The 20,641-nt window shown below is 47.4% G+C and overlaps 2 protein-coding genes across 2 annotated transcripts in view; both read left to right on the top strand.

Annotated features, from left to right (window-relative positions):
• LOC135054687 (oocyte zinc finger protein XlCOF7.1-like) overlaps window positions 1-13,029 on the top strand; it is a 69,252-nt gene extending 56,223 nt beyond the window's left edge. Inside the window, exon 9 of the mRNA XM_063957951.1 lies at window positions 11,140-13,029. Within this exon, the coding sequence (XP_063814021.1) occupies window positions 11,140-11,867 (728 nt within the window). The 3' untranslated portion in view covers window positions 11,868-13,029. The remainder of the gene's footprint in view (window positions 1-11,139) is intronic.
• LOC135054684 (zinc finger protein with KRAB and SCAN domains 7-like) overlaps window positions 1-20,641 on the top strand; it is a 234,721-nt gene that overhangs the window by 111,003 nt on the left and 103,077 nt on the right. The window lies entirely within an intron of this gene.

The following is a 20,641-nucleotide window of genomic DNA, read 5'->3' as shown; positions in this document are numbered from 1 at the left end:
GGTTACCCCCGATAGAAAACTGCTAATTTCAAAGAAGTTATTGGCATTATACCCTTTCCCGCCAGAGGTTAGGGCGCGTTGGGAAACACCCCCTAGGGTGGATAAGGCACTCACACGCTTATCAAAACAAGTGGCTTTACCGTCTCCTGAAACGGCCGCCCTCAAGGATCCAGCTGATAGGAGGCTGGAAACTACCCTGAAAAGTATATACACACATACTGGTGTTATACTGCGACCAGCCATCGCCTCAGCATGGATGTGCAGTGCTGGGGTGGCTTGGTCGGATTCCCTGACTGAAAATATTGACACCCTGGATAGGGACAGTATTTTATTAACTATAGAGAAATTAAAGGATGCTTTTCTTTATATGCGAGATGCTCAGAGGGATATTTGCACTCTGGCATCGAGAGTAAGTGCGATGTCCATATCTGCCAGAAGAAGTTTATGGACGCGACAGTGGTCAGGTGATGCGGATTCCAAACGGCATATGGAAGTATTGCCGTATAAAGGGGAGGAATTATTTGGGGTCGGTCTATCGGATTTGGTGGCCATGGCAACAGCCGGGAAATCCACCTTTTTACCTCAGGTCCCCTCCCAACAGAAAAAGACACCGTCTTTTCAGCCGCAGTCCTTTCGTTCCTATAAGAACAAGCGGGCAAAAGGACAGTCATATCTGCCCCGAGGCAAAGGAAAGGGTAAGAGAGTGCAGCAAGCAGCTCCCTCCCAGGAGCAGAAGCCCTCCCCGGCTTCTGCAAAGCCCTCAGCATGACGCTGGGGCTTTACAAGCGGACTCAGGGGCGGTGGGGGGTCGACTCAAGAATTTCAGCGCACAATGGGCTCACTCACAAGTGGACCCCTGGATCCTGCAGGTAGTATCTCAGGGTTACAGGTTGGAATTCGAGAAGTCTCCCCCTCGCCGGTTCCTAAAGTCTGCTTTGCCAACGTCTCCCTCAGACAGGGCGACGGTATTGGAAGCCATTCACAAGCTGTATTCTCAGCAGGTGATAGTCAAGGTACCCCTCCTACAACAGGGAAAGGGGTATTATTCCACACTATTTGTGGTACCGAAGCCGGACGGCTCGGTAAGACCTATTCTAAATCTGAAATCTTTGAACCTGTACATTCAAAAATTCAAGTTCAAGATGGAGTCACTCAGAGTAGTGATAGCGAATCTGGAAGAAGGGGACTTTATGGTGTCCCTGGACATCAAGGATGCTTACCTGCATGTCCCAATTTGCCCTTCACACCAAGGGTACCTCAGGTTCGTGGTGCAAAACTGTCATTATCAGTTTCAGACGCTGCCGTTTGGATTGTCCACGGCACCTCGGGTCTTTACCAAGGTAATGGCCGAAATGATGATTCTTCTGCGAAGAAAAGGCGTATTAATTATCCCTTACTTGGACGATCTCCTGATAAGGGCAAGGTCCAGAGAACAGCTGGAGGTCGGAGTAGCACTAACCCAAGTAGTGCTTCAACAGCACGGGTGGATTCTGAATTTTCCAAAATCTCAATTGACCCCGACGACACGTCTGCTGTTCCTGGGAATGATTCTGGACACTGTTCAGAAAAAGGTGTTTCTTCCGGAGGAGAAAGCCAGGGAGTTATCCGAACTTGTCAGGAACCTCCTAAAACCAGGAATAGTGTCTGTGCATCAATGCACGAAGCGATTCCATTCGGCAGATTCCACGCACAAATTTTTCAGTGGGATCTGCTGGACAAATGGTCCGGATCGCATCTGCAGATGCATCAGCGGATAACCTTGTCTCCAAGGACAAGGGTGTCTCTTCTGTGGTGGTTGCAGAGTGCTCATCTGTTAGAGGGCCGCAGATTCGGCATACAGGACTGGGTCCTGGTGACCACGGATGCCAGTCTGAGAGGCTGGGGAGCAGTCACACAGGGAAGAAACTTCCAGGGAGTGTGGTCAAGCCTGGAGACGTCTCTTCACATAAATATACTGGAGCTAAGAGCGATTTACAATGCTCTAAGCCTGGCAAAACCTCTGCTTCAGGGTCAGCCGGTGTTGATCCAGTCGGACAACATCACGGCAGTCGCCCACGTAAACAGACAGGGCGGTACAAGAAGCAGGAGGGCAATGGCAGAAGCTGCAAGGATTCTTCGCTGGGCGGAAAATCATGTGATAGCACTGTCAGCAGTGTTCATTCCGGGAGTGGACAACTGGGAAGCGGACTTCCTCAGCAGACACGACCTACACCCGGGAGAGTGGGGACTTCATCCGGAAGTCTTCCACATGATTGTGAACCGTTGGGAAAAACCAAAGGTGGATATGATGGCGTCCCGCCTCAACAAAAAACTGGACAGGTATTGCGCCAGGTCAAGAGACCCTCAGGCAATAGCTGTGGACGCTCTGGTAACACCGTGGGTGTACCAGTCAGTGTATGTGTTTCCTCCTCTGCCTCTCATACCAAAGGTACTGAGAATTATACGGCAAAGGGGAGTAAGAACTATACTCGTGGCTCCGGATTGGCCAAGAAGGATTTGGTACCCGGAACTTCAAGAGATGCTCACGGAAGATCCGTGGCCTCTACCCCTAAGAAGGGATCTGCTTCAGCATGGCGGTTGAACGCCGGATTCTAAGGGAAAAAGGCATTCCAGAGGAAGTCATTCCTACTCTAATTAAGGCCAGGAAGGAAGTGACCGCACAACATTATCACCGCATTTGGAGAAAATATGTTGCGTGGTGTGAGGCCAGGAAGGCCCCGACGGAGGAATTTCAACTGGGTCGATTCCTGAATTTCCTGCAAACAGGATTGTCTATGGGCCTCAAATTGGGGTCCATTAAGGTTCAAATTTCGGCCCTGTCGATTTTCTTCCAGAAAGAATTGGCTTCAGTTCCTGAAGTCCAGACGTTTGTCAAAGGAGTACTACATATACAGCCCCCGGTGGTACCTCCAGTGGCACCGTGGGATCTCAATGTAGTTTTGGATTTTCTCAAATCCCATTGGTTTGAGCCACTCAAATCGGTGGATTTGAAATATCTTACATGGAAAGTAACCATGCTATTGGCCCTGGCTTCAGCCAGGAGAGTATCAGAATTGGCGGCTTTATCGTACAAAAGCCCATATCTGATTTTCCATTCGGACAGGGCAGAACTGCGGACGCGTCCTCAATTTCTCCCTAAGGTGGTTTCAGCGTTTCATTTGAACCAGCCTATTGTGGTGCCTGCGGCTACTAGCGATTTGGAGGACTCCAAGTTGCTGGACATTGTCAGAGCATTAAAAATATATATTTCAAGGACGGCTGGAGTCAGAAAGTCTGACTCGCTGTTTATACTATATGCACCCAGCAAGTTGGGTGTTCCTGCGTCTAAGCAGACGATTGCTCGTTGGATTTGTAGCACAATCCAACTTGCACATTCTGTGGCAGGCCTGCCGCAGCCTAAATCTGTAAATGCCCACTCCACCAGGAAGGTGGGCTCATCTTGGGCGGCTGCCCGAGGGGTCTCGGCATTACAACTTTGCCGAGCAGCTACGTGGTCAGGGGAGAACACGTTTGTAAAATTCTACAAATTTGATACCCTGGCTAAGGAGGACCTGGAGTTCTCTCATTCGGTGCTGCAGAGTCATCCGCACTCTCCCGCCCGTTTGGGAGCTTTGGTATAATCCCCATGGTCCTGACGGAGTCCCAGCATCCACTTAGGACGTCAGAGAAAATAAGAATTTACTCACCGGTAATTCTATTTCTCGTAGTCCGTAGTGGATGCTGGGCGCCCATCCCAAGTGCGGATTGTCTGCAATACTTGTACATAGTTATTGTTACAAAAAAATCAGGTTGTTATTGTTGGAAGCCATCTTTTCAGAGGCTCCTCTGCTATCATACTGTTAACTGGGTTCAGATCACAGGTTATATGGTGTGATTGGTGTGGCTGGTATGAGTCTTACCCGGGATTCAAAATCCTTCCTTATTGTGTACGCTCGTCCGGGCACAGTATCCTAACTGAGGCTTGGAGGAGGGTCATAGGGGGAGGAGCCAGTGCACACCACCTGATCCTAAAGCTTTATTTTTGTGCCCTGTCTCCTGCGGAGCCGCTAATCCCCATGGTCCTGACGGAGTCCCAGCATCCACTACGGACTACGAGAAATAGAATTACCGGTGAGTAAATTCTTATTATTACAGAATAGTCACATATTCTCCTTGCTAAGTCACTGCAGCAGTCTCCTATTCTACACCCTCCTCTGTCAGTACAGACTAATGTGGAAATGTATCAGCCCAGTGGGGGTGTCAGGAGCCATCAGCCCCTATTAGACTCCTGCTCTCCCCCTCACATCATGTCACTGTGTGTTACCAGCCCAGAGCTCTGACCAGTCTCCTCCCCACACTTTCTGGTGTATCTCGTACATCAGCAGCCATCAGCCCCTATTATACTCCTGCTCTCCCCCTCACATCATGTCACTGTGTGTGTTACCAGTCCAGAGATCTGACCAGTCTCCTCCCCACACTCTCTGGTGCATCTCATACATCAGGAGCCATCAGCCCCTATTATACTCCTGCTCTCCCCCTCACATCATGTCACTGTGTGTTACCAGCCCAGAGATCTGACCAGTGTCCTCCCCACACTCTCTGGTGTGTATCATACATCAGGAGCCATCAGCCCCTATTATACTCCTGCTCTCCCCCTCACATCATGTCACTGTGTGTTACCAGCCCAGAGCTCTGACCAGTGTCCTCCCCACACTCTCTGGTGTATCTTATACATCAGGAGCCATCAGCACCTATTATACTCCTGCTCTCCCCCTCACATCATGTCACTGTGTGTTACCAGCCCAGAGATCTGACCAGTGTCCTCCCCACACTCTCTGGTGTATCTCATACATCAGGAGCCATCAGCCCCTATTATACTCCTGCTCTCCCCCTCACATCATGTCACTGTGTGTTACCAGCCCAGAGATCTGACCAGTGTCCTCCCCACACTCTCTGGTGTATCTCATACATCAGGAGCCATCAGCCCCTATTATACTCCTGCTCTCCCCCTCACATCATGTCACTGTGTGTTACCAGCCCAGAGATCTGACCAGTCTCCTCCCCACACTCTCTGGTGTATTTTATACATTAGTACAAGGGACATTACCATAGTACTTTTATCACATGAACAATGATGGGAGTCCTCATGTGACATTACCCATAATCCTGTCTGTGCTCTACCACATTATTCTTTATCTTCCTTGTGTATTGATATCTTAATATATAGTACTTTAATATATTTGAAATGACACTGCAATACCAAAGCAAAGTATCAGGTGATTCCCTTCTCCCTAAGATCTACACCGAAGCATCCACCTGAGTTAGTAGCTGGACTCCGGCTGGCCAGAAGGACATATTGATGCTGATTGTGGCTCTCAGCTGCTGGCTATGGTCCTGATTCAGAGTTCTGCGCTGTTGCGTGGCTTCATACCAATTCCCGATTATCAGTAATCTGCGGTTGTGCAAAGTCCGTCATGTTTAGAACGGGCCTTGCGGTGTTGTTCTGAGTCCCCCTCTGCCGCTCCCTGATTGGCAGGCTGAGGTGTTGAGGGGGTGTGGAGAGGGCGGACTGAAGACTGTGTTACTAGAACGTGCGTCACTCTCGTTTTCTAGGAGGGGAGAGCCAAGGGACTTCATGTCACCACGCAGACTTCTTGGCCTTGTAGCCCCGCTTCCATTGGCCAGTTGCACAAGCTTGCCATCTGTGGGGTTACGATGGTCACTATGTTGGATCGCAATACTGGGATCACAGCTTCCATGCCATTATTAGTCAGATGTGTTCCACCTAGCATAGGGTAGGTGTGAGTGCCATTCCCAGTGGTGGTGGCCGCTTTAGTCAGCGTAGAGCTGGGGGCAAAGCGTTAATAATACATGTCTGACTCAGAATACTGTCTGATCTCCACATGAGATTTCCATTGCGTCCACATTACGTGCGACTCTGACTGAGGCCCTCTGTGTCCACCTGTAGATCTTCATTGGACTAGGAAGTTTTGCTAATTTATCTCATGTCTATTCAGCTCTGGAGGACCCAGTGTGTGTATGGGGGTGAGGGACAGTATCTGAATGGCCATTATGGTTGGCACCTGACTAATGAGGCTTCCTGTATTATGATGCCAGCTGGGCCGTGTGTATGTTCTGTGTTTGGGTCCATTCAATACTCACCAATGTCTGCGTTTGGGTCCATGCAATACTCACCAATGTCTGCGTTTGGGTCCATGCAATATGCTTGGTGACATGATTGTGTTACATTTTAAGCTAATGTTTGAATTATTCAACGGTTGTATTTATGTATAATAAAAAAATATTTTTCTCTTACGTCCTAGAAGATGCTGGGGTTCCATTTAGTACCATGGGGTATAGACGGGTCCTTTGGGAGCCACTGGCACTCTAAGAGTTTAACATTGTGCACTGGCTCCTCCCTCTATGCCCCTCCTACCAGACTCAGTTTAGAAAATGTGCCCGGAGGAGCCGGTCACAGCTAGGGGAGCTCCTAGGAGTTTTCTTAGTTTTCTTGTTTTCTAGAGTTTGTTATTTTACAGGCAGGCTGCTGACAACAGCCTCCCTGCTTCGTGGGACTTAGGGGGGGGGGGAGGATCCAACCCTTTAGGTTAATGGCCCCTTTCTCCGCTGACAGGGCACTGAGCTCCTGAGGGTGATGACCATTAGCCGCCGAGGCGACCGCTCACTCCCGCAGCATGCCGCCACCCCCTAACAGAGCCAGAAGAAAGAAGAGTGGTGAATCTGACGCCGGAGTCCCGGTAAGCTGGTCACCGGCAGGAATGGCGGCACAAGGGTGGGAGCACAGCTCTGACAGGCTGCGCTCCGGAAGGCTCAGCAGCACACTGTGTACGGCGCTGTGAGGGGCGTCTTGGACCAGCGCAATACCCTACACTGGTCAAACATAGCTTTCAAGGTTCTAACCCACTGTTTGCTGCAAAAATTACCTCAGGCCAGTATAATCTCTAAGTGCGGGAAGACGCGCCATTACAGGGGGCGGAGCTTCTCCTCAGAGCGGATCCAGCACTAACCAGCGCCATTTTCTCCCTGCAGACACACGGTGACAGGGAACGCTGTCCTCCACATAACTACACGGAGGTAAAAAGTGTTATAGCTGGCTTCTTGTGCTCTGTGACCCTCTGACGATATTCTGGGGGGGGGGACTGTGTTGACATTTTCCTGTGTATGTGTAATCCACTTTACCATGTTTGAGGGACCTTGTCCTGTACTGCAGAATGTATATCTTCTCCTGGGGAGTCTATACCATGCTCAAAACTGTACACATCTCAGGCTTCGGTGGCAGATCCCCCTGGGGTGACCTCCATAAGGTGTACTTTTAAGAATCTATTGCTTCCAATGTATCCCATACTGGGTAGAAGCCGCAGTTTTGAGAAAATTGGGGTTTCAAATCCCACAGCTGTGTCTCTCACTACATCTCCGTACCCTAGAAAGCGTACACTTGCCCATATAATGCATATATATGAGGGGTCCAACATATGTTTGAGGCTATTAGGGATGAGGAATGTTATTCTATGTATATAATGAATACCTTCCCACTGTGTAGTGCGTTGAACTCCTTATTTGGGGAAAACCTGAGTACACCCAGAGTTGTTATTCACATCCCTATAGAGCAGAGGTTCTCAAACTTGGTCCTCGGGACCCCACACAGTGCATGTTTTGCAGGTAACCCAGCAGGTGCACAGGTGTATTAATTACTCACTGACACATTTTAAAAGGTCCACAGGTGGAGCTAATTATTTCACTTGCGATTCCGTGAGGAGACCTGCAAAACATGCACTGTGTGGGCCCACGAGGACCAAGTTTGAGAACCTCTGCTGTATAGAGTGTCTAAATTTACAAGGGTTGTCTTTCCTGTGCCTGGTACAACCTCCATAAAGGCTGATCACCTATTGAAAGTAATCTCTAATATTGCACACTGCTGCAGGCGTGGCTCGGAGACCCACTTTTGCGTAGATCTCTGGGGCTATTGTAACGTGGTCAGGCTCCTTACTTGATGACTTAGATTCTATGTGTAGAAGTGACTTGTACTTGTTTCTATGTCACATACAGGATTCTACAGGCTTCATGGCGAGACGCCATGAAGGAGATAGACCTGCGCAATGCAGGGACCACTGCTCTGGCAGTTTAGACACACAGGGGATGGTGGCTACACCAATGGAGTAAGGTATGACAAGTCCGCCCTTCACAGGTAAGACCCTGTTGGGACGCACGGGATACGCGATTATCCATGTCAACTGTGGGTAAGTCGGTATGTCTTCCTTCCGCAGCTGCATAGACCAGGAAATTATATCCTACCCCTAAACTGCTATGATTCCACATATTCCTCCACTTCCTTCAGAGGTCGTTGGGGAAATCCCAGAAAAACCTGCGCTGCCAGGTTTCCAGGGACGGATTTCAAAATAGGCCTTTTTCAAACCCTTCGGTTTGTCGGTGGACCTCACTACTTGGGGATCAGGCAAGTGGGTGCGAGACAAAGGAGATTCAGTAACACATCTGGGCGATATACTGCCTAGACCCCTGGAAACAGTTGGGTTGCCCAGGGGTGCAGACTACAATTTATAGTATTCCCGCCTCACAGATGATTCAAATCAGGCTTACTAGCTTCTCAGGCAGAATATGCACTACTGCTGGAAGCTATCATAACATTTGTCGAACTAGTGTCATTATTCCAGTTCCACCTCGTTTACGTAACAGGGGTTACTATTCAAACCTGGGGTCATTGATTCCCTACTGGTGGGTGTTCAATTCAGGATGTAGTCTGGAAGTGATGACCTCTGCTCGAGATGTTGAGGAATTCCTGGTATCCCGGAATATCAGGGGTGTGTACTTCACATTCCAATCTGGCCGCCTAGGGTTACACTACAACTATGTCACATCCAGTTCCAAATACTGAGCTTAACTTCTACGCAACACTGGGGGTGTTCATCAGGGCCATGGCAGCCTTTGTACGCCCGCTCCACAAACCAGGAGTGGACATAATACCATATCTGGGTGACTTTAACATCCTCCAGGGAGATGTTGTTACAGAGTGTTGCTCTCTCAAATCAACTGTCCTGGGATCTCGGTTGGATCCGGAAGCTTCCAATTTCGCATTTGAAGCCGATAAGGAGGAGTTTTTCCTGGGGATGATTCTCAACACGGAAGTCCAGAGGGTGTTTCTATCGGTAAAGAAAGCGTTGGTGATGCAATCAATGGTCCGGGATGTCCTGATGCCAGCCCGGGTATCGGTTCATCATTGCATTCACCTTCTGGGGAAGATGGTTGCCTACTAAGCGGCTCAACAGTACGGAAGATTCCTTGCAGTCTTTCCCACTGGATCTCCTGGTCTTATGGTCAGGATCTCATCTTCACATGCACCAGCGGATACGCCAGTTGCCGAATGCCAGAATTTTACTTCTCTAGTGGCTGCAAACTTCTCACCTACTCGAGGGCCGCAGGTTCGGGATTCAGAATTGAATTTATCTAACCACAGATGCAAGTCTCAGGGGTTGGGAAGCAGTCGCTCAGGGGCAAAACTTCCAAGGAAAGCGGTCAGTTCAGGTATCCTTCCTTCCAATAAACATTCTGGATCTGAAGGCTGTGTACAACGACCTTCAAGCGGCACATCTTCTGCAAGGTCAAGCCGCTCATGTTCAGTCGGACAACGTCACAGTGGTGTCCTACATAAACAGGCAGGGCAGAATGAAGGGCAGGGCTGCAATGTCAGAGGTGACAATAATCCTCCTCTGGGCAGAGAAGCATGCGTGGGCGCTGTCAGCAATCTTCATTCCGGGAGTGGGCAACTGGGAAGCTGACTTCCTCAGCAGACTCAATCTCCATCCAGGAGAAAGGGGCCTCCACCCGAAGGTATTCACAGAGGTAACAAGCCGATGGGGTGTACCTCAGATAGACATGATGGCCTCTCGCTTCAACGAGAAGCTTCGGAGATAGTATTCCAGGTCACGAGACCCACAAGCAGTGGCGGTGTACTCCGTGTGTGTCCCAGTCAGTGTATGTGTTCCCTCCATTTCCACTCATCTCATGGATTCTCAAGCTAATAAAAAGAACAAGAGTTCAGGCGATCCTCTTTGCTCCGGACTGGCCAAGAAGTCCTTGGTACGAGGATCTTCTGGAGTTACTGCTGGAAGATCCGAGGCATCTTCCTCTTCGCGAGGACCTTCTGCAACAGGGGCTGTTCCCTTATCAAGACTTACGGCGGCTACGTTTGACGGCATGGAGGTTGAACGCCAGGTTGTTCCTGGGTAGCTGTTCCTGGGGTGTCTCGGCTTTGTAGCTTGCCGACCAGCTGCTTGATCGCGGTCGAACACGTTTGCTGAATTTTTACAAGTGGCATCTGAGGACCTAAAGTTTGGTCAGTCCGTTCTGCAGGATCCTCAGCACTCTCCCTCCCGTACTGGGAGCTTTGGTACATCCCCATGGTACTAAATGGAACCCCAGCATCCTGTAGGACGTAAGAGAAAATAGGATTTTAATTACCTACCGGTAAATCCTTTTCTTGTAGTCCGTAGAGGATGATGGACGCCCGGCCAGTGCTTCGTTTTCCTGCATTGCTACTTGGTTAAGTATTGGTTCAGCTGTTGCTGTTCCTCTTTCATGCATGGTTGTCATGGTTTCTTCAGGTTTCATGCGAATTGGCATGGTTGCTTCCTGTTTCATGCTGGATAATGTTTTCTTCGTGTTTCATGATGGTTGACATGATTTCTTCATGTTTTATCCTGGTTGGCATGATTTCTTCATGTTGCCTGCTGGTTAGCATGGTTTCTTCATATTACCTGCTGGTTGACATATTTTCTTCATGTTTCATGCGGTTTTGCATGTTTCTTCATGGTGCATGCTGGTCAGCATGGTTTTTTTTCGATTCGGTGTGAGCTGTTGTGAATCTCACCGCTATCTATATTTCCTTCTCTCGAAGTATGTCCTTCTCCTCGAGCACAGTTTCTAGACTGAGTCTGGTAGGAGGGGCATAGAGGGAGCAGCCAGCCCACACTATTAAACTCTTAAAAAGTGCCAGTGGCTCCCAAAAGACCCGTCTGTACCCCATGGTACTAAATGGAACTCCAGCATCCTCCACGGACTACGAGAAAAGGATTTTACCGGTAGGTAATTAAAATCCTATTTTCCATATCTCTCTCTTACTTCCAGCAGATGGACAGAGAGGCAGGAATACCTCGGAGGGACATCTAACTTTGTTTCCAGATTTTAAATTAGAAAAGAACATGACACGAGATTCTGCAGGGGAGAACCCCATTACCCCAATTGTACATCCAGTGCCTCACAGTGCAGATATATCATTTGATCCCTCTAACCATGAGGAGTTTAACATTAATTCAGATGTTTCTACACATAGTTCAGCTCCTACAGATGCTACAGTCATTCCCTCTTCTGAATTTGTTAAAAGCGTTAATAATCAGTCAGTCTGTATTAGACAGAAGAAGCACACATATAAGAAACAATACCCATGCTCTGAGTGTGGGAAATGTTTTACAAAGAAATCGTCTCTTATTACACATCACAGAGTTCACACAGGTGTGAAGCCATTTTCATGTTCTGAGTGTGGGAAATTTTTTACACAGAAGTCAAATCTTGTTACACATCAGAGATGTCACACAGGTGAGAAGCCGTTTTCATGTTCTGAGTGTGGGAAATGTTTTACACAGATATCTAAGGTTATTACACATCAGAGAAGTCACACAGGTGAGAAACCATTTCCATGTTCTGAGTGTGGGAAATGTCTTGCACATAAATCAAGTCTTCTTGCACATCTGAGAATTCACACAGGTGAGAAGCCGTTTTCATGCCCTAAATGCGGGAAATGTTTTACAGCAAAATCAGAACTTGCTAAGCATCAGAGAAGTCACAAAGGTGAGTAGCCATTTCCATGGCTAAATGCGGAAATTTTTTGCAACAAAATCAGAACTTGTTAAGCATCAGAGAAGTCACACAGGTGAGAAGCCATTTCCATGCTCTGAGTGTGGGAAATGTTTTACACAGAAATCAGTTCTTGTTATACATCAAAAAAAGTCACAGAGTTGAAAGCCATTTTCATGTTCCAAGTGTGGCAAATGTTATGTACACAAACCAGCTCTTGTTGCACATCAGAAAATTCACACAAGATGAAAATCGTATCGGTGATCTGACGTACATGAAAGAGGGTTGCAGCAATCTACCTATTGTCATTGATAGTGTTGGAGATAAGCCTCCTTCTCCTTTCAAGTCCCTTCAATTGTCTGTTCGTTACCTTTTGTTTACTAATCCATTGGGAATCCCAGGAAGCAGACAACACACGCAGTTATGTCCACAAAAGGAGACCAAAGCTCGTTTAATCAGCAGGACGTTATACAGCAAAAGGGTACTTGCATGAACACTTGATACACGTCACATTTTAAAACAATAATGCATCTCTTCTCATAACTCCTCTCTAGCTGACGCCCTCCTTTGTGTCCTTCACAAGAAGTCTAAACACACAGAAGCTGTCTGATAACATATTTTCAAGACTATAGCTACGACCTTGCTTCCCACAGAACGTACTAACTGTGAAATGTCAGCATTATTATGATTCATTAGCAAAACATACTACTTATTCACTACATCATGGCTGCTATTTAACAAAATGGCTGATAGCTGCTTAAGCTCAATGTATCTCTCTCAGTCCCTCCTTTTCATAATAAAATGACATTACAGCTGATAACAATATGACATTACAGTTGAGCTACAAGGCATCACACAAACTCTACCTACAAGAGTCTAGGCAAACAGTCTAGCTATAATGGTGCTAAAGGCTATGTTCCCGTAGGATCGTGCTTGTCACTCTATCCTACGGAAGGTAAAGAACCGTTCGCATCATATCCATTAAAGTAGACTGTTCACGGCTCCTTCTTGCCAAGCTCTTCTGTAGTTTCTTAAACTTGGAGGTTTCACATCTTTGAGTTTACAGACTTCTTTCTTTTTTTGTTTATATTTTTTTTTTAATTGAAGCATGAATAAATATACATTTCTCTGACGTCCTAGTGGATGCTGGGAACTCCGAAAGGATCATGGGGATAGCAGGCTCCGAAGGAGGCTGGGCACTCTAGAAAGATTTATGACTACCTGGTGTGCACTGGCTCCTCCCACTATGACCCTCCTCCAAGCCTCCGTTAGATTTTGTGCCCGGCCGAGGTTGGATGCACACTAGGGGCTCTCCTGAGCCCTTAGAAAGAAAGTATAGATTTAGGTTTTTTATTTTCAGTGAGACCTGCTGGCAACAGGCTCACTGCAGCGAGGGACTGAGGGGAGAAGAAGCGAACTCGCCTGCTTGCAGCCGGATTGGACTTCTTAGGCTACTGGACACCATTAGCTCCAGAGGGATCGACCGCAGGCCCAGCCTTGATGTTCGGTTCCGGAGCCGCGCCGCCGTCGCCCTTACAGAGCCAGAAGCAAGAAGAGGTCCGGAAAATCGGCGGCATGAAGACTTCTGTCTTCACCAAGGTAGCGCACAGCACTGCAGCTGTGCGCCATTGCTCCTCATACACACTTCACACTCCGGTCACTGAGGGTGCAGGGCGCTGAGGGGGGGGCGCCCTGAGAAGCAATAAAAACACCTTGGCTGGCAAAACAATCACAATATATAGCCCCAGAGGCTATATATGTGATAAATACCCCTGCCAGAATCCATAAAAAAGCGGGAGAAAAGTCAGTGAAAAAGGGGCGGAGCTATCTCCCTCAGACACACTGGCGCCATTTTCTCTTCACAGTGCAGCTGGAAGAAAGCTCCCCAGGCTATCCCCTGTAGTTTTCAGGCTCAAAGGGTTAAAAAGAGAGGGGGAGCACTAAATTTAGGCGCAATATTATATATACAAGCAGCTATTGGGGAAAATTCACTCAGTTATAGTGTTAATCCCCACATTATATAGCGCTCTGGTGTGTGCTGGCATACTCTCTCTCTGTCTCCCCAAAGGGCTTTGTGGGGTCCTGTCCTCAGTCAGAGCATTCCCTGTGTGTGTGCGGTGTGTCGGTACGGCTGTGTCAACATGTTTGATGAGGAGACTTATATGGTGACGGAGCAGATGCCGATAAATGTGATGTCGCCCCCTGTGGGGCCGACACCAGAGTGGATGGTTGGTGAAAGGTATTAACCGACAGTGTCAACTCCTTACATAAAAGGGTGGATGACGTAACAGCTGTGGGACAGCCGGCTTCTTAGCCCGTGCCTGCCCAGGCGTCTCAAAGGCCATCAGGGGCTCAAAAAATAACAAAAAAACGCCCGCTCACTCAGAGGGCAGACACAGATGTCGACACGGAGTCTGACTCCAGTGTCGACAAGGTTAAGACATATACACAATCCACTAGGAACATCCGTGACTTGATCCCGGCAATAAAAAATGTGTTACACATTTCTGACATTAACCCAAGTACCTCTAAAAATGGGTTTTATGTTGGGGAGAAAAAGCGGCAGTGTTTTGTTCCCCCATCAGATGAATGAATGAAGTGTGTGAAAAGCGTGGGTTCCCCCGATAAGAAACTGGTAATTTCTAAAAAATACTGATGGCGTATCCTTTCCCGCCAGAGGATAAGTTACGCTGGGAGATATTCCCTAGGGTGGATAAGGCACTCACACGGTTGTCAAAAAAGGTGGCACTGCCGTTTTAGGAACGGCCACTTTGAAGGTACCTGTTGATAAAAAGCAGGAGGTTATCCTGAAGTCTGTGTTACTCACTGAGATACTAGACTGAGACCTGCAGATCGTGCTGCTGCAGCGTGGTCGGTGACCCTGTCAAACATGAGAACATATTAAAGACGTCGTCTATATATGAGGGATGCACAGAGGGATATTTTGCCGGCTGGCATCCAAAATGAATGTAATGTCCATTCTGTCAGGAGGGTATTAGAGACCTGTCACTGGACAGGTGATGCTGACTTTAAAAGGCGCATAGAGATTCTGCCTTATAAGGGTGAGGAATTATTTGGGGATGGTCTCTGGGACCTCGTATCCACAGCAACAGCTGGGAAGAAATATTTTTACCTCAGGTTTCCTCACAGACTAAGAAAGCACTGTATTATCAGGTACAGTCCTTTCGGCTTCAGAAAAGCAAGCGGGTCAAAGGCGCTTCCTTTCTGTACAGAGACAAGGGAAAAAGCTGCACCAGTCAGCCTGTTCCCAGAATCAAAATTCTTCTCTCGCTTCCTCTGAGTCCACAGCATGACGCGGGGGCTCCATAGGTGTAGCCAGGTACGGTGGGGGGCCGTCTCAAAAATTTCAGCGATCAGTGGGCTCGCTCACAGGTGGATCCCTGTTTCAGGTTCGGTGTGACCCATTTTATATTTAAAATCCTTGAACACATACTTAAAAAAATTCAAGTTCAAGATGGAATCGCTCAGGGCGGTTATTGCAAGCCTGGACGAGGGGGATTACATGGTATCCCGGGACATCAAGGATGCTTACCTGCATGTACCCATTTACCATCCTCGCCAGGAGTAGCTCAGATTTGTGGTACAGGATTACCATTACCAAGTCCAGACACTGCCGTTTGGACTGTACATGGCACCGAGGGTGTTTACCAAGGTAATGGCCGAAATGATGATACTCTTTCGAAAAAAGGGAGTTTTAATTATCCCGTACTTGGACAATCTCCTTATAAGGGCGAGGTCCAAGGAGCAGTTGCTAGTCGGGGTAGCACTATTTTGGAAAGTGCTACAACAGCACGGTTGGATTCTAAACAGTCCAAAGTCACAGCTGGTTCCTATGACACGTCTACTGTTCCTGGGGATGGTTCTGGACACAGACCAGAAATAAGTGTTTCTCCCGGAGGAGAAAGCCAAGGAGCTGTCATCTCTAGTCAGAGACCTCCTGAAGCCAAAACAGGTATCGGTGCATCATTGCACGCAAGTCCTGGGAAAAATGGTAGCTTCCTACGAAGCAATCCCATTCGGCAGGTTCCATGCAAGAATTTTTCAGTGGGACCTGTTGGACAAGTGGTCCGGATCGCATCTTCAGATGCATCGGCTGATAACCCTGTCTCCAAGGACCAGGGTATCTCTACTGTGGTGGCTGCAGAGTGCCCATCTTCAAGAGGGCCGCAGGTTCGGCATACAGGACTGGGTCCTAGTGACCATGGATGCCAGCCTTTGAGGCTGGTGGGCAGTCACACAGGGAAGAAACTTCCAGGGACTTTGGTCAAGTCAGGTGACTTCCCTACACATAAATATTCTGGAACTGAGGGCCATTTACAATGCCCTGAGTCAAAAAGGCAAGGCCTCTGCTTTAAAACCAGTCGGTACTGATCCAATCAGACAACATCACGGCAGTCGCCCATGTAAACCAACAGGGCGGCACAAGAAGCAGGATGGCGATGGCAGAAGCCACAAGGATTCTCCGATGGGCGGAAAATCATGTGTTAGCACTGTCAGCAGTGTTTATTCCCGGAGTGGACAACTGGGAAGCAGATCTTCTCAGCAGACACGACCTCCACCCGGGAGAGTGGGGACTTCATCCAGAAGTCTTCCAAAGGATTGTACACCATTGGGAAAGGCCACAGGTGGACATGATGGTGTCCCGCCTCAACAAAAAGCTATAAAAGATATTGCGCCAGGTCAAGGGACCCTCAGGCGATAGCTGTGGACGCTCTGGTAACACCGTGGGTGTACCAGTCGGTTTATGTGTTCTCCCCTCTGCCTCTCATACCAAAGGTACTGAGAATAATAAGAAGGCGAGGAGTAAGAACGATACTCATGGTTCCGGATTGGCCAAGAAGAGCTTGGTACCCAGAACTTCAAGAAATTATATCAGAGGACCCATGGCCTCTGCCGCTCAGACAGGACCTGCGGCAGCAGGGGCCCTGTCTGTTCCAAGACTTACCGCGGCTACGTTGTGACGGCATGGCGGTTGAACGCCGGATCCTAAAGGAAAAGGGCATTCCGGAGGAAGTCATTCCTACGCTGATTCAAGCCAGGAAAGATGTAACTGCAAAACATTATCACCGCATATGGCAGAAATATGTTGCTTGGTGTGAGGCCAAAAAAGGCCCCAACAGAGGAATTTCAACTAGGTCGATTTCTGCATTTCCTACAAGCAGGAGTGTCTATGGGCCTAAAATTAGGCTCCATTAAGATACAGATCTCGGCTCTGTCGATTTTCTTCCAGAAAGAACTAGCTTCACTACCTGAAATTCAGACATTGTAAAAGGAGTGCTGCATATTCAGCCCCGGTTGTGCCTCCAGTGGCACCTTGGGATCTCAACGTGGTGTTGAGTTTCTTAAAAACACATTGGTTTGAGCCACTAAAAACCATAGATCTAAAATATCTCACGCGGAAAGTGGTCATGTTATTGGCCTTGGCTTCGGCCAGGCGTGTATCAGAATTGGCGGCTTTGTCATATAAAAGTCCTTATCTGATTTTCCATATGGATAGGGCAGAATTGAGGACTGGTCCCCAGTTTCTCCCTAAGGTGGTATCAGCTTTTCACTTGAACCAACCTATTGTAGTGCCTGCGGCTACTAGGGACTTGGAGGATTCCAAGTTACTGGACGTAGTCAGGGCCTTGAAAACTTATGTTTCCAGGACGGCTAGAGTCAGGAGAACTGACTCGCTGTTTATCCTGTATGCACCCAACAAACTGGGTGCTCCTGCTTCTAAGCAGATTATTGCTCGCTGGATTTGTAGCACAATTCAGCTGGCGCATTCTGCGGTAATCTGTAAAAGCCCATTCCACAAGGAAGGGGGCTCATCTTGGGCAGCTGCCCGAGGGGTCTCTGCTTTACAACTTTACCGAGTTGCAACTTGGTCAGGGGCAAACACGTTTGCAAAATTCTAGAAAATTGATACCCTGGCTGAGGAGGACCTGGAGTTTTCTCATTCGGTGCTGCAGAGTCATCCGCACTCTCCCGCCCGTTTGGGAGCTTTGGTATAATCCCCATGGTCCTTTCGGAGTTCCCAGCATCCACTAGGACGTCAGAGAAAATAAGAATTTACTCTCCGGTAATTCTATTTCTCGTAGTCCGTAGTGGATGCTGGGCGCCCATCCCAAGTGCGGTTTATCTGCAATACTTGTACATAGTTATTGTTAACTAAATCGGGTTATTGTTGAGAGGCTCAGTTGTTTTCATACTGTCAAACTGGATAGAGTATCACGAGTTGTACGGTGTGATTGGTGTGGCTGGTATGAGTCTTACCCGGGATTCAAAATCCTTCCTTATTATGTCAGCGCGTCCGAACACAGTGTCCTAACTGAGGCTTGGAGGAGGGTCATAGTGGGAGGTGCCAGTGCACACCAGGTAGTCATAAATCTTTCTAGAGTGCCCAGCCTCCTTTGGAGCCCGCTATCCCCATGGTCCTTTCGGAGTTCCCAGCATCCACTACGGACTACGAGAAATGGAATTACCGGTGAGTAAATTCTTATTTTTACAAGATGTTACTGAACAGAATGATTGCAATAAAACATTGACATGGCTTGAAAGATAACTTGTAGCGTCAATCATTAATTAATAACCAAAAGAGAAAAAAATCAAAATATGGAGAGGAAAAAAAAAGACCCTTGGTAGAATATGTGGCGATCACCTCCCAATTCAAATAAGTTTCAGGTAAGTGGATCAATCAAAAATAATGGGGGCATCTCCGTCCAAATTACGTAGCTACAGACTTTCAAGCTGAAAGGAAAAGGAAACAAAATAGCATCTTAAAACACAGAAATATGCAAATTGCTAAGCCAACAATTTTTAATAAAAACATCACTATTTCAACAATCTACTCTTTGATCCCGCTAAACCAATTAGCTGGGTTTGAGCAGAACATTTCTCTAAACCACTTCTTGCGCACTATTTGTTTCATTAGTAATAAATATATAACACATTCTTAGAGTTCTCTTCATACACATTTAAAAAAAATGTCACACTCTATTTCGTAGTATGTATTTGCTCCAAAGAAATGTAAAACCCTTATATGTAGTGGGGACAGATGTCCATTCCCCTCCTTTTCCAGATGTGGGCCCATGTGAGCCCAGCATTTCTTAACTAACTGGTATCTTTGAAATCCTAGAGATTTCATGATCTTTACTTTAATTTGCTTAACACAAGATCTAGTGACTTTGATACCACACTCCTTACATACTAAACACTGGTATGTAACTGGATTGGCGGACATGCCAGTCCCTGCCCTCTCCCATGAGGGATATAGAGTATATTATGATTACAGTAAGTACTGAAGTTCCCAATTTAATGACCCATAGTGGTCTGTCTAGTTTAGGCCCAATTAGCCTCTGCACGTTTATGCATTTTATTGTTCAAATTTGCAGTGGAACCCAAGTCTCTCTTTCCTTAATTGACACAGAAGTGGGCGTGGTCAGCAACACTCGATATGGATCACTGGGAGGCACCCGAAGAAGCCTGCAATTCATGTTGGCAGAAGAAGTATCAATAATTTGTCTTTTGGGACCTCTTCTGTCTTGTTCCTTATTATTTGCTTTAACACTGGAGCTGCTGGTGCTTTAAATCTTCTAAAGTCCAAGTCCACCCATGCTGGTGTTCAACATAATGATGTCCATGCTGGGAGTTGTTGTTCCACTTTGTCTTACTTTTCCTGTGAGAAGTAGACTTGTATAGCAGCTGGTATTTCAGGTTACATCTTTGCTGGAATGTTGTAGGTACATCTTACTTTCTTGCAGGGGCAGGGCTCAACCTCCCAATCCAGTTGTTGCGATGGCCTGATCTGTAAGTAAATGTGGAGGAATCTGGTTGTGCATAAAAACAGCTCTTGAAACCCCTGTGTCTCCTGTGGGTAAAGTCACTTTTGTCGAAATGCCAGTGGCGACTGGGTACACTGTTGCTGTTTTGCCGACACAGGGGTTGCACACCCTCATATTTTATAATCTCGTGTGTGCTGCCTTACATATGGCTGATCAGAAACCTGTTGCCGTGCTTTTAAAACCTATTCTTAGTTTACTTAACAGGGTGTAAAAATATATATATATATATATATATATATATATATATATATATATATATTGTGACAAGAACACTGGGATAGTGTTTGAAGGCAGGTATGTTTGTCCCAGGTTCTTGTCTTACATGTTTTAGAAAGTGTTAAATTCTAGGAAAAATGCTTTTGGTTTTGTCAGAACCTTTTCAGTTTGCTGGAAAAGCTGGGTATAGGCTCTAAGAGAGAGATAAGGAGAGTTCTAGACATTGGGCCCAGTTCGGGTCTTTGGCCTCACAGAGGGCCAATCAGGGTTTCAGCTGTGTAAGAGTGTTATAGGGCTGCTAGTCTGATTAGTATGGGCAGACTGCCTGGGAAGGCTGCAGGATCTGTGTGGAAGAGACACGCTTTCTGGTACAAGTGAGCTATACAGTATTTGCTGGAGAACTCTTTGTTTTGTTTAGTGACAGTTAGGAATATCCTGTGTTTAGTTAGTGCCGGAGAGGCAAGGTATTTTCTTTGGGTGTTTTGTTTTATTTTCTGTTTCAATAAAATTGGCCGGGGCTAGTTGTACCAGAAACTGGACTTGTGGTGTTCCTCAGCTGCTGCGTGCTGCCATATTCCCCAGGAAAAGGCGCCTTGCACCCCTACAGTGTTACAACTTGGTGGAGAATGCGAGCACTCCGTTCTGCGCATAAGTGAAAGCAGCAGCTTTGTGAGGCCTGCAGAAAATGGTGACTTATGCAGATACAGCCCAGT

This window comes from Pseudophryne corroboree, chromosome 3 (genome assembly GCF_028390025.1).
Source record: "Pseudophryne corroboree isolate aPseCor3 chromosome 3, aPseCor3.hap2, whole genome shotgun sequence".
Lineage (NCBI taxonomy): Eukaryota > Metazoa > Chordata > Amphibia > Anura > Myobatrachidae > Pseudophryne > Pseudophryne corroboree.
Note: the sequence above shows the minus strand (reverse complement) of the source record. Positions and strands in the feature narration are given on the sequence as shown.